This window comes from Buteo buteo, chromosome 10 (assembly GCF_964188355.1).
Source record: "Buteo buteo chromosome 10, bButBut1.hap1.1, whole genome shotgun sequence".
Lineage (NCBI taxonomy): Eukaryota > Metazoa > Chordata > Aves > Accipitriformes > Accipitridae > Buteo > Buteo buteo.
Window position 1 is genome coordinate 213,392 of NC_134180.1, and position 13,826 is coordinate 227,217.

The 13,826-nt window shown below is 49.4% G+C and overlaps 1 protein-coding gene across 1 annotated transcript; it reads left to right on the forward strand.

Moving 5' to 3' along the window:
* Positions 1-1,574: 1,574 nt before the first annotated feature.
* Positions 1,575-5,104, forward strand: LOC142035365 (granzyme E-like). The gene is made up of 5 exons (XM_075037433.1): positions 1,575-1,777; positions 1,890-2,037; positions 3,168-3,309; positions 3,457-3,690; positions 4,382-5,104. The coding sequence occupies exons 1-5, from the start codon at positions 1,591-1,593 to the stop codon at positions 4,517-4,519; spliced, it is 849 nt and encodes a 282-aa protein (XP_074893534.1). The 5' UTR covers positions 1,575-1,590; the 3' UTR covers positions 4,520-5,104.
* The last annotated feature ends 8,722 nt before the right edge of the window (positions 5,105-13,826 follow it).

Genomic DNA, 13,826 nt, shown 5'->3' on the forward strand with positions numbered 1-13,826 from the left:
TGCCCTGTCTTTCCAAGGTTCCCACTAGCCACGTCTGTCAGAAGGAGATGGCCTGCAGTCTGGCCCTGGATGTCTGCTCTTATGTTCTCCCTGTTCTTGCCTGGGACGAGGGGAAACTACATCCCCTTCAGCACCCATGCCACCCTGGGGAAACTGAGAAGGGTCCTTGGTTTGGGCTTCTGCTAACAGCTGGTATCAGCTAGGAAATCTGCAAGTAAAGAGGATGCAACTGCTTATCTGTGTAGTACAAATCTTTGTCACGCAGTCTTTGCACGATAATGGCAGCTTTTAGCTTAAAAATGGGGTTTGCCTTGTGTCACTGGGGGAAGATAGGAAAGCAAATTTACCGGCAGTCAGTGAGGGCAGCAGGGACGTATCAGCCACATTTCGTCACAGCCGAAGGAAGGAACCACTGCTGGGGTGAGTGCACAGACATGCCCATCTTCCACCTTTCCCTGCAGCCTGTGCACTGGTGCCAGCGGGGAGACAAGGGGACACCCTAGGGGCCAGGGATGGGGAAAGTGTGTGTTCAGTGATACGCCACCAGGCCTTCCTCCAGCGTGGTCCCTCTCCCCATGGGCTGGAGAAGGAGGAGGGGCAGCTGCTGCAGGGCCTGGTCCAGGGAAGGCAGATGCCCACCATGCACTGCAGAAAGGCACCTGGCACTTGTTTGGCATTTAAAAATCACTGCCTGCCAGGGTTGGGGCAGTGCTAGCTGTGATGTGCTTGGACATGACCCTTCCCAGCAGAACAAGACCAGCTTCAGGGAGACATGGTCTCCTCTGGTGTCACAAATGCCCCTCACATTTGTGACACCAGATCCCTGGGTCATCAGGTTATCTCTAGCCAGTGAAGGGGCAGAATCCCAAACCTGCATCCCTGCCTCCATCCACCCTCAACACATCAGAGGCAAAGTGATCCCCTGACCCAAGGTCAAGGAAGTGTCCTCCTGTCTTCTCTCACACTGGCTGGTAAGAGACAGCAAACTCACCAGTTTAATGGTGAACAATTACATCTGGAAAGAAACACTTAAAAAGGCGTCTTTTGCTGTTCAAAGCAGAGCCCTAAGTCAGCAGCTGGTGCAGAACAGAGACCTCGTGGTAACAGCAGCAGTCACACTGCTGTGGGCCATGCTTACAAAGCTGCCATAACAACTTCTTGCCCTCATAGCCATGACCAGTGTGGTGTTATAAATGCACTCACACCAATTCTGCTCTATTACCCAGGACAACAACTACTGAGAAAGAGCAGGAGGGTCCTCAGCTGCCACTGCATGGTCTTTGGAACTTTTGCAATTGAAAGAAATCTTGTTCTTGCAGGGCTCATGATAAAAATCAAGAGAGTTTGCAAGTGCACAACAAATACAAGCTGCAAGAGAAGACCACGCCGGCAGGCAAAGCGATGAGGATGGGTATGCTCCCTACAGCTTCCAGCTCAAAGGCAATGGATTAAAATTGGCTCTGAGTTTAAAAGGATGTCAGATACCCCAGATCAGGCCCAAGATGAAGGTGGATTGATGCCCAAGGCTAAGGCTGACTGAATTCCCCTCTCAGATCGCTGAGGCATGCAATTTGCAGATAGATTAATCAGATGAGTCTGACTTCTGTGGTTTCCTGGAGTCTAGTCTCAGGCTATAAAACCTTGCTGGGAGCAGGAAGAGACCCCAGCTGCAGCCTCACCTCCAAGGGATCCACTGAAGCACAGAACGCTGCGATGAAGCACCTGCAGAAACTCCTGCTCTCCCTCCTGCTGGTGACCTGCCCCCCGGCTACAGCCAGTAAGTAGAGCGGCCTGGAGGCAAGGAGAGGGCTGGCAAGGAAGAGTCCCAGACAGCGCATCCTGTGCCCTGTGTCCTCCAATCCCCTCATCCTGAGTCCCGTCCGTTGCAGATTATTCCTGGAATCGGATGGATAGAGGAGGTGAAGCCAAAACCCACTCCATACCCTACGTGGCCTATCTGCAAGGAAAGAACAACCATTTCTGCGGAGGCTTCCTAGTGGCCCCGAACTGGGTGATGACAGCAGCTCAGTGCTTCGTGTAAGTTTTTGCTATGTTTGTACAGCATGTGGCGTGACGAGATTGTTGCACTGCCATGATCTGGGTAACATCTCCTAGATGGAGGTCTAACAGTTTGAGTCAATTCCTTCATGGCTGTGGCCAAGCTCTTTCCCTAGCAGGGGTTGCAGGCTGCACTGCTAGGACAGGGCAAGGCTGTGGGGACTAGCAGTGAAACAGCAGGGGTGTGTCTGCAGCTCTCCCTTGAGCCATTCTTCCCCACGTCCCTCCCCAGCCCACACTGAGATACTTACCTTTATTTTTTTTTTTTATTCCCCCTCCACAACTCATTTTATTCTTCCCAGACATCAACAATGAGAAATCAGACCGGCTTCCTCCCTTGCTGTCACTGACCTGCTGGCATAGCAGGGATTGCTGGTGTCAGGCTTTGCCCTTTCTGCCACCAAAGACCTCCAAGACTGTTATCAGAATGAATGATCTCTTATGAGCAAGCTGCTTCCCCAGCTCTCTTCCATCCCTCCAGCTGGAGAAACTGGGGCATGGACAGGCAAGAGGGCTTTTCTAGATGTGCATGACTCTGGGTGTAGCTATTATGCTCCTCAGGGCTGACAGCTCTGCCCCAGTGCCAGTAACCCAGCCTCAGGGCCAGTCCCCATATCTGAGCAGCAGAAAGGAGGATCAGCAGAACCCAGGAGCCCGGACACTGAAGTCCTGCCTGCTAGATTGGAAAGAACTCCTACCCGTACCGAGGGTCCCTCCTGGTTTTCCTAAGGCAGCTCCTTCTGCAGGTGATGTAGAGGCCAGTAAAGGTACATTGGCCCAGAGCAGGGTCCTGATTTAGAAATCTCTCCTTGGTGCCTACAAAGCCTGGACCCACAGTCCACATATCTTAGTACACAGCAGCAGCATTGGACCAAATCCGCTCAGCTCAAGATCTAGAGGTAAAGTAACCCTTGCAGAGCTCCAGTCTGTCAGATGGAAACTTGCTCTGCCTCTTGGCTGGTAGCTTAACTGGCAGAGCTTCTTGCTCCCACCATTCTTCTTTAAAGCCCAGCCACTCTCCCTTGGCCATGCCCCTGGGAGGTGCGCCTCAGTGTTAACAGGGAAGACAGGAGAAAGCTAATGACATACACTGTGCTTGATTTTACCAGACACAAACCTCTGACCGTCATCCTTGGAGCCCACACAATCCAGAGGAGAGAGGAAAGCTGGCAAACATTCGAAGTCCAAGAATATCACTGCCATCCAGACTTCATGAATCCTAAGAAGGGAAATGACATCCTCTTGCTGAAGGTAACTACCTGCCTGGAGCACCTGCATGGTCCCATCTGCCCAACATGCAGAGCTGAGCTGTAACCCTGGAGCAGGAGGGGACAGCCTTTGTCACAAAGCATTTACAGACCAAGCACTTATTTCTGTATTTTCTGTCCCCTTGCCCAGCTGAAAGGCAATGCCACCAGCAACAGCTATGTTAGGACCATTGCCTTTGAAAAATCAAAAGTCCCTGGTGGGACTGCGTGCAGCATAGCCGGCTGGGGCTACAAAACACCCGCTGCCACATTACGCGAAGCCACCATCACCATCATCAAACAAAGGGACTGCCTCAACCACTACCCTGGACTTGCTGACAACTTGATTTGTGGCCGCAGTGGATCTGCTGGAGTACCTGAAAAGGTCAGTCTCTGACTTAGGGAGTATAAGGCTGCGGGGGAGGTTTTAGCCAGGTGCTGGGCACAAACCTAATCTGGGCTAAAAAAACACTGAAAAGGTGCTGTCTAAAATTGCTTTTTGTTGTCACCTCACTCCCCCCTTCACCCTCCCCCCCATCAGTCCATGCTTCCTCACCAGCATCCCTCTCTCTTGCTGTCCTGGCACAAGAGGTGCCCTGGGTCTTAATCTCCAAGGATCAGACCCTCAGAGGATCAGCAGCATTCCTGCTGACTGCAGGCATCATGCTTGTGCTCAGCCCTGGGTGAAGTGACAAAGGGATCCTTGTCTTCCCACAGCGGAGGACCTAGGAGTTTGCAACAGGACAACTGCTTGGCTGAAGAAGGGTTTGCCCTACATCTCATAGCTGGTCTGAGTGCATTTTGTTGTGCTCTGCAGCCAGCAGAAAGGCAGAAATTAAGCAATACTTTAACCTTCAGTGTTTGCCCAGCTGTAGTTCTGCTGGGTCCTGTGCTGGGTCCCAGACTGGCAATGGTCTCTTCTGGACCCAGAGCTATCCACATCTATCGCAAGTCCAAGCTTCTCCTAGGGGAGCTCTGTTCTGATATTTGCAGCCTCCCTGTTCTTTGCAAATGCACCCTTTTCCTGAGGACCCCGCATAAATCAACACTGATCTCTCTCCTCCTCCATTTTACAGGGTGATGCTGGGGATCCACTCGTCTGCAACAACAAAGCCTACGGCATCTTCTCCTATAGGCATAACAATTGGCCCGGTTTCTACACACACATTGCTCCTTACCTTGCCTGGGTCAACAGTGTCATGAAGTCAGCATGACCCTACTCTCACCCCAGCTGCTGCCCTGGAAACCTCATGCTTCAGGGCCCCATGCTTGCCTGCTTTTTCTTCCTTTCTCCCTGGGAAACATCCCCCAGTGATCCTCATGGACATGGCAAGGACTTCTGTCTGGAAAAGCCAAACTATGGCAGCAGGGGGCTTGGCACAGAGATTGCACCTCGACTGTGTTTGCTCCCTGTGCAAGTGAGGGAGTGCCCATTTACACAGTGCATGCTCCCACACTTTGCTGCTCTGATTTACCCCTTTGTCAAGTTGCTTGTGGCTACAGCTCTAGAAAGGAAGCAGCAGGACAGCCTTGAGTGAGATGACAGTAGCTGTTGGGATGTCTGCCGCCCTTTGGGGAAGACAGTACAATTAGATCGGGGGAATCCAAAGAGCAGCCTCCTCCCTGCCCCTTGCATTTGTGACACCAGATGCCTCGATCTCCTTTGCCCAGGCCCTGGGGTTAGAGGGTTGCCCCAGCTCCAAGGAGGACACTTTCAGCTCCTGCCTAACTGCTGCTGCTGTCCCCTACCTCTGAAACCTGGTGCCTCCTTTCTGCCCTCTTGCTGTAGCTCCAGCACTGTAAGAATACATAAAAACAATAAATTGCATCTGCATTTGAGAGCCTTTTTCCTTCTGTGATTTGGATTTCTCTTTGCCGCTGGCCCCAGTCCTGAACAGCTCAGAAGAAAGTCACTGCTCGAACAGCTGAATCCCAAGCTGGAAGTTTCTACCCTAACCAGTGGCCTCCATTTTCTGTCCCACCTAAACCCTCAGAACAGGTGTCAAGCCTGGTTTTCAGGGCAGGGGAAGCCTCTTGGCCTCCTCTCCCCACTGTGGAGTGCTCAGGCAAAACTGAAAAAGGTGGTAATCAGTCATCTCCTGGCAGGAGATTGTCTTCACCCCATACACTGCAGTGTGAGCAGGTAGGAAAGAACTACACAGGGGAGGGGACACTGAGCACAAGGTGTCCTCGGGCGTATGTGAGCACTTGCAGCTCATGCCCACCGGTGTTGCGTGGGGGCAGAATTAGCCCATCTCATCACAGGGCAGCCTGCCCGCAGAGCACAGCCAATGCAGGAACACAGGTGAGGCTCTAGCCCATGCAGTACCTGAGTGCTCTGCAAGACAAGCTGTGTCACGCGCCTGTGCCAAGCATTCCGTTGCCTCCAGCTCAATCAGGTTGTCAGACACCCAGGGGAGCAGCAGCTCACGTAAATGACATGCATTTTGTTGCTCCAGCCACGCAGCTGCCTGGAGGAGCCCGTTACCACAGAAGGAAGTAAAATACTGGGCCATGTCTCAGGCAGCAATCACATTCTTCAGGAGGTTTGTTTTGCTCAGAAAGAGGATTTCTGGTGTGCTCCAGAACCAGGGCAGCCCCAAGCAGAGCCAGGGTCTCCACCACCCTGTTCTGCAGTGAGGGCTGTGCATGCAGAGACTGCTGTCCCTCTCGGGCAGACATCCAGCTCACCAACCTCCAAGAGCACTACGCCGAACTCCACAGCCCCGCTGCAGAGCGGTGATGGCAGAGACAGCCTGCACTCCTCACTGACGCTCAGTCACCTGCCTGGACCATCAGATGAGCTCCTTCGCCAGCATGTCCCGGCACAGCCTGCGAGCTTCTCGGCTCCTTTGCTGTTGGCTTCCAGGCAGCAGGCACATTCACTGAGAGAGGCCAGATAGATGAAAGCAATCACACTCTCAAATCAGCAGATCCATTTCCTCTTCTCTGACTTCTGCCCACCCACATCCATGATCCTGCCAGGATGGAGGGTCAGCCAGAGACAAGGGCATGATGTTTTCCCCTTTGGGAAGGCAGTGCCTGGGACTATGGCTTTGACAGGAATCATGGACACAGAGCCCCCAAGGACTGTGCTGCCACATCTCAACAGGTTACCAGATATCAAGTGAGTTACTAAATGTAATCCCAAATGCACTCGTAGCCTGCCAAGAGCAAGTGAGCAGCAGCCTTATCAAGCCACCTCTTGGGCAGAGGACAGGAAGAACACCAGAGCCAGCTGGAATTCAACTACCTGAAATTCAAGATGCAGCCAGCATTTTGAACAAGAGAAGGCACAAGACGTGCAAAGGCTCTTCCTCTTGATAACCACAGCACTTCCCCAGTCCAAGCAGAAGCAGAGGATACTATGGCAGGTGCTGCCTTATTTGCCCCTGGGGAAGGGAGAGGCAGCCAAGAAAGACAGCCCAAGGACAAGAGACACGATAGAGACAGAAGAGGCAGGGTGCAGGGCAGTTGTTTGGGAGAAAGGGAATCCCATGCACTTGCCACACACAAAGGGCTGACTGCTTTACAGGATCTTCACCTTAACATCCCATTCTGCCCTGAGAAGTAGTATTCCTTGTTGCCAGCTGTAGTAGGCATTTGGCTCTGCAGCACATCCTGAACAGTGGGAATATAAGAGCCCTGAGCTATCCACTCCAGTTTGGACAGAAAACTGCAGGGAGCCACAGTACAAGGAAGCAGTCTGTCCTTTTGACCCGCTGGGTTGCGCCACATGTCTACATCATACGTTTGGCTCATTTTCAAGCCATGTTCTCCTCATCCTCCACAGTGTACATGCTAGCTCGTTTCCAGTTCTCTTCTGGAGTCAGATGACTAGGTTCCTCCAGCAAAGAGGTAAGTGCATTCCCAGGCAGATAATGTGGAGGCAGATAGCACCAAACTTGACTTTCTCTGCCTGTATCCATTGTTGAGTTGTCCAACAAGCTTCATGCCTTCAGTTGCCTCCCCTTCACATGCATCTTTACAGCATCTCCCAAAGGAGGCATACACTCACGCCACTGGATGTCACAGTGTAAATACAGCATCCTATCAGGCTATGACACCACTGTTTCATTCTCTCTTGCAGATTTCAACAGAAGAAAAAAAAATACTACCAGAGTCAAAGCCCTGTGTGTTCTCTGACTACGGGTAACACAGGGTGTAGAAGAGATCTAGGCCTACTGCTGTACCACGTGGATACAACCAGTCCATTCCAAAAGGCAATACCCCCAAGAAGCTTGGACACAAGTCAGCTGCACCAACCAGCTTAGAAGCAAAGGCTTTAGTCCTGGTTCAAGCCACAGACAATGTGGACAGCCAGAACACTGACCCTCACTGTAAACAAGATGACAACAACACCTTGCACAGCAAGGTCTTGTGCCTAGGCTGTAAGGCACTACTGTAATACGCAATTGTATCTCAGATCTCTGCCAGTCCATAAAAGGGTAAAGTCAATCTGTAGCAATAAAGGAAACAGAACTGGGAGTACTACTCCTGTCCCCATGCTTTAACCATATCACCACCCTTCTCTTCCCATAAGACCCCATAGCTTGTGATAACATCCAACCACTGTTACTGAGGCACAAACCCCACAGAGTCAACCCCAATTTTGGTGTGTCAGGAAAGAAATTATACCCAAAGATTCAAGAGATTTTTTGTGTCTGGTTGTACTGGAAAACAAGAGTGAAAGATGTAGGCATTAGCTCACTGGTGACCCATAAAATCAGAGATGTTTCAGTGCTGCATATTACAGTAGTGGCCAAATGCCTTGGTGATGATGATCCTCCCATGCAAGGTCCTGTATATGCATGCAGTAGAATCAGTCCTCACTGTGAAGATGCTAAGAAAACGTGGGTAAAGGCAACAGAGGCATAGACTTGCTCAAGGCTGCACAATGGTGAAGCTGGGAGAACCACCTCAGCATCCAGAACAGCATTTCTGACACTAGTCAGCCAATGGCTCTCGTCACATGCAGTCAAGCACACATGCTCCCACCAGGTACTTCCAACTGGTACTTTGGGGGACTTCCTCTATCACATCTGCTACCCCATGGTCCCTCTTGATTCTCCTCCATCCCACCTCTGCCTGGCTGTCACTCAACAGAAAACCAGCATCCTTCCCCCAGTGCATCTCACCAAGAAGCAGCACTTTCAGCTCCTGCAGACTCTTCTCCCTCAATATTTGTCAATTTTGCTGCTTATCAGAATGACAGCTTTATCCTCCTCTAATGGGAAACACAGGCAAACATGGCAGCAGCAGAAGCACTGAGCCATGGAGTCTGGCAGGGGGGATTTGGGGAAAAGATGGCTGCAGCAGCTCAGCTCTTTAGAGCAGAGCACAGTTTGGGGCAGGCTCTGGCTTCCTCTCTCCCTGCTCCACCCTCCAAAGCCCTCTGCATTCCGCTGTCATAGAAACAGAATCTGACATCTACAGATTCAGGCTCTTAAAAACAGAGCCACCCAATCCAAGAGGCAAGGAAGCGCCTCTGCACCACTGTGAGCCAGCGCTTTCAGTTCCCCCTGCCCTGCACACCAAGGCCCCCTGCCATGAGAGGAGTTACTCACCCACAGGAGCTGGGCAGCACAGAGACCCTACTGCTGACTGCACAGAGCAAGAAACAGATCTAGCAGTGCAGGCACTCCTTCCGTCATCACAGGTGCTCAGGGTTAACCTGCTGCTCATTAGCATACCCTGAACTACATCAGTCTGATTGAATTAATCTTAATTGTTGAAGGCATCTGCACACCAGCAAAACAGCTGATCTGAAAGAGCCCTGAAAGAGCCCACTCTTGCCCACCAGCTGCAAGTATAGGGCATACAATGCAGGCTTAATGCCCATCAGCCAGCTTCTGCATTCATATGATGGAAGTGAAACACAGCCAAGTGTTTCAAACGAATGCAGAGAACCTTGTCCTCTCCCAAATTTTGAAAGCCAGAAACTTTTTGAGTAAAAACTTCAGGTCACAGAAGTGCAGACTCTTCCTACCAATAAAAAGTGACAGTAAACCTCTTCTATTCTCTAGAGAATTGCAGGGGGGAAAAGCCAGAAGAAAGCTTTTTTGAGAGGGCCTTTCCCCAGACATAGCACACATGCACAATGCAACCACACTCAAGTGAGAATTAAGGAACAGTCTGTACAATCCACATGGGCCACCTGAACATCTTCCACAAGGTAACTGCTGCTGGTAGGGGAAGGCGAGGGAAGGAGTGTGGACAGTGAAGTGGTGACCATATTCTATTTTACACAGGCAAAGGGCATTCCAAGACCTATAACTTTGAGGCTTGTCTTCAAACAAGCATGAAAACACTAACTTCACTTGCTTTTTCTCCCCATGTTGATTTCCAGGTGAGACATTAGCAAAATTTCATAGTCTATCCAAGCCTAATGCAGGGCAGGGAGGAGAGGAGGAGTTTTATAATCATCTTCTGTTTAGCCAGATTTCCTGTGCTGTAAGCAGGCCTGGTTTCTCTCCTTTCTTCACTGCAATAACACTCCCACCAAACCACTGGAGGTTCAGGACCTCAGAGCTGTGAAGCACAGGAACCCTGGTGAGTGTCATGCTGCAATGACACTGCCAGACCAAAACACTCAGGAGAATATCTGAGCCTGCACCGACAGAACAAACATCTCGCTCTCCCTGATGCCACATTTACTCTGGCCTTAACTATCACTGTGCAGTTCAGGGCTTACAGCTGGGGAGTGAGACTCCCAGCTCTCCATACAAAGAACAACAGAACTTGAGTCTTCAGAGACAGGATGAATTTGACAGGAATCTGCCTAGCTGAGGTGTGGAGCTTGATTCATACCCAAGCAGTGGGGATGCGCCAGTAACAGAAAAAGCAGTCAGACAGCTGAAGACATTTAAGCGACCGTGGGAGAAAAATGGGATAATATATGACTCTCATTATTAGAGGTACCCAGGTAGTTTTGTAGCACATAGAGGTTTTGAACTTGACAATATTTGCATTCTTCTAACTGCAGAGAAGGGGGGGGGGGGGGGGGGGGCAGGCAGCTGTGGTGATCTGTTTAAAATCCAGCATATTTCTTGAGATTAGAACAGACAAATGAAATTCTAAGATCAAAGACTAGGGGACAAAGCTTACAAGTCTACTCATAAGGACAGCTGTCTTTTTGAATCCAAACTTGTTTTTTGATCTGGAAGTTTTGATCAAGCCCAGTCTCACCAGCCACCTCCTGTTCTTAAACCATTTTAAGCCTATAAGTACACTTCAGTTTGCAGGTTACAACAAAATTTTCCTGACTATAGAAACACAATCTCCAAAGTTTTTGAAAAGCAGTGGTCACACTGAAGTTTTTGTTTTAAAAGAAAACCCCTAATGGGTTTTATTTTCCAAGATGTACTTCTGGGGAGTATTTGCCTTTCCTTATGTTCACCTTTGCTTAAGGGTGACTTGTTAGAGCCCATATAGTATCTGCAGCAGCGCTGGACACAACACGCAAGACCAAAGATTTTAAGATTCCAAGTACTTTCCAAACCTAGTAATTCAAACGTCTTAAAGCCCCCAGGTCATTCACGTAACTAAGAAAAGCTGCAACTGAACAAAGTTATCAGTGATTTTTGGGGCAGGTGATGGTGTTGCACGTGGAGAGCACATTTGTGTTTTACGTGCACACAGTGCCCTCTTTGGGTTAGCAACAGCACGCGTTCTTCAAGGTTCTGTCTGAATTGATCCAAAAAAACTTACCTCTAAAAAACCCTTTTCAACAAAGCATAAGATTGCAGTTTGGAAGTAGATTTGTGGCTAAGCTGAGAAAGGCACCTCTTTCGCCTAGGGGTCTTTAAAACATTTAATCTGCTCTGAATCGAGTGTTGCAAAGCTGACATCGAGCTGAGACTTCTTTTCTAATCAGACTGCCAAATCCTTTCCAGAAGAAGTCTAAGGATGTTCTCATCCTACATCACCTCTACTTTGCAAAGAGCCTCACTGAAGCTATCAGCTGTTTGCAGTATTAGAGACTGAAGGTCTGAGCCACTGGGAGGGAGTACATGAACCAGCGTAGCAGGAGACCTGCATTTTGGATGCTTCACACAAACACTATCTATTTCCATGGCCAGGAGCTATAGATACACAGCTGAGATGAAGGAAGAAGCAATTCCGGGAGCAGTGCATAGGACTGGCCAGTGACAACGAGTAGTAGTACCTGGCTGGGCATGCGGAACACCCCCCAGGCTGCATCTGTGGTCCCTGCTGAGCCACATCCTCACCCATCTCAGGAGCTAGGTTACCCAGAAGCTTTCATGCAGTCCAGTGCGGGAGCCACAAAAACTCTTCAGAAGCATGAGTTCTCAACCCAAGGTGATACAGATATTACAAAAATTGCTTGTAGAGGCTTAAATTCCTAATCGGACTGTATCACAGAAGATAAAACAGCTCAAAGCCGACTATACTGAACTAGTATGTCTGAGGAGAGTACACAGACAAGAGTTTGTTTTAGAAATTGCTAATGGTGCTAGCTATTGCTGGGAACCTGCTGAGATATCATGGACAGGAGACCACACAATTTATTTTCAACTAGCTTTAGACACCAGAGAGAAGGAGGGAAGAAGATTTTGTCCAAGGTAGTTTCTGGAAACCTTCATTTCCATCCTGACTATTTCCCATCAGTTCTTACTGCTTTTGTTTGCAGGGACACATATGCTATAAAAGCTTTTTTTAAAACAAACAAACAAACAAACAAAAACCCCACAAAACACAAAAAAAACCCCAAACTTTTCTCCACGTGCATTCCAAAGTGCCACCTTCAGAAACAGGTAATTGCAGTATTTATTCAAATGCCTTCATGCCAGGAGAGATTGGCTTCTGCAATGGAGGGACATGTTCTACCCTTGAGCTACCTGGCGCTTACCATAGCGACTGCTAGGTATGATAAAAGGAGGCAATGAAATGGGAGGCAGGACGCAGCAGCCTTCAGAGGACAGATGGGCTGCACAGGAAAACAAAAACATAAATTAGAGGCCGAATGCTGGATGGATGCCCCTTGCTGAGCCTGGGGTCCAGGGAGTCACTGCTCTTGACTGTAACATTGCATCAACAAACAGGCCAAGCTGGTACTGTGCCTCTGACCTGCATGCCATAGATTGCGGAGTCCTGCATAAGGCAACTTGGAGTCAGGCTAGACACAGGAGAGAAAGTTGAAGTGAAAGGAGGGAGTAATTTTATTCCTGCTTTACAAGTCTCATATGACATTTTATTCTCACGCTGGACAGATGCTTCCCTAGCTTTCCCAAGAGAGTAAAGGTAATGCTCAAAGAAAAAAGCTTTCTCCTGCTACGAGGATGATGGCTGCCTAAAGACAAGACAAATCCCAAATTCTGTCTTCTTTGCCCTCTTCTTCTGCATGGGATTTTTTAATATAAAGAGATGGACATTTATTTCCTTAATGTCTGGGTCCACCTATGTACACAATCCCAAGGACCTGTTCTGGTGTTGGCAGTGACGTCTAATGGCCAGGTTTGAAGTGACTTGCAGCACTAACAAAACCCCACTCCCTGGGCCAGTACACCTTACCAGAAAACTCACCTGGCCCACAGCCCAGTTATGACTGCCCTGTTTTTCCAAGTGTCCCCTGAGAGCAGGCTGCAGGTGAAAGGAACTGTCCAGGCAGCAGCAGGCCGCTCCATGCTCCCGGGTTCCCAAGACTTCTCCTTGCAGGATGGGGTACTTCCTGCACAGGACAAGGGAGTTGAGGGCCTCACCCTCACCTGTTGAGGTGGAGGCTAGGAGCTCACTGTCTTGCTGGAGACAGTTTACTCAGTCTATGTTTAAGGGGCCCTTGGGAAAGAGAGCAACTGTGAGCAAGCTGCGTAGATTGTTCCATCAGCTGCTGCTCCCAGCTGCCTCTTTCCCTGGGCCACTCCAAGACAGACAGGGACCCAACCTCCTGCATATATGCTGAACAAGCTGTAATGCTTCAGAGACAGCACCTGTACTGCACACCTGCAGCAAGTATGGGCAATTTGCACATGTATCACAGCTGGAGGCTGCAAAAGGCCAAAACACAAGGCCCTCTCACAGTCAGTTGGGAATTAAGACTTCACCTTCTTCCTTGAAGAGTCCGAATCTGTCACTATGCTTTATTTAAATGCAGCATATTATGCTCTCTTTGCAAAGAATGGCACAACACATGACCCATGTGGAGCTGAAGGAAATAAACAACAAACCAAACACACTTCTTTCGGCTACTATTTCATGTTTTCTGGCTGGTGAGAACACAGAGCTACTGAGAAAAGCAATGTACATTCACCCTTAACTAGAAAACAGCAATGACACAAATACCTGCCAGTGTTATGGCGAACCAGATTGGAGTGATCTTCCTGGTTCAAGACATCTCAGGCTGTCCAGTACTTGCAACTTCACCTGTGCATTAAATGACATAGAAGGGAGCAGAACATCCTTGGTTGCAGCTTCCTGAAAACACACAGGAAACCTTACACAGAGGAAGTTAGACATCTCTACCTATTCCCAGCTGATTTAATCTGAAATTCCTGGGGAACA

Bases quoted from the DNA above. Each gene is read 5' to 3' on its own strand.
- LOC142035365 (XM_075037433.1), top strand. From the start codon at position 1,591: ATGAGTCTGACTTCTGTGGTTTCCTGGAGTCTAGTCTCAGGCTATAAA. The intron at 1,778-1,889 runs GTAAGTAGAGCG...CGTCCGTTGCAG, and splicing joins CTGCCCCCCGGCTACAGCCA to ATTATTCCTGGAATCGGATG. The intron at 3,691-4,381 runs GTCAGTCTCTGA...TCCATTTTACAG, and splicing joins CTGCTGGAGTACCTGAAAAG to GGTGATGCTGGGGATCCACT.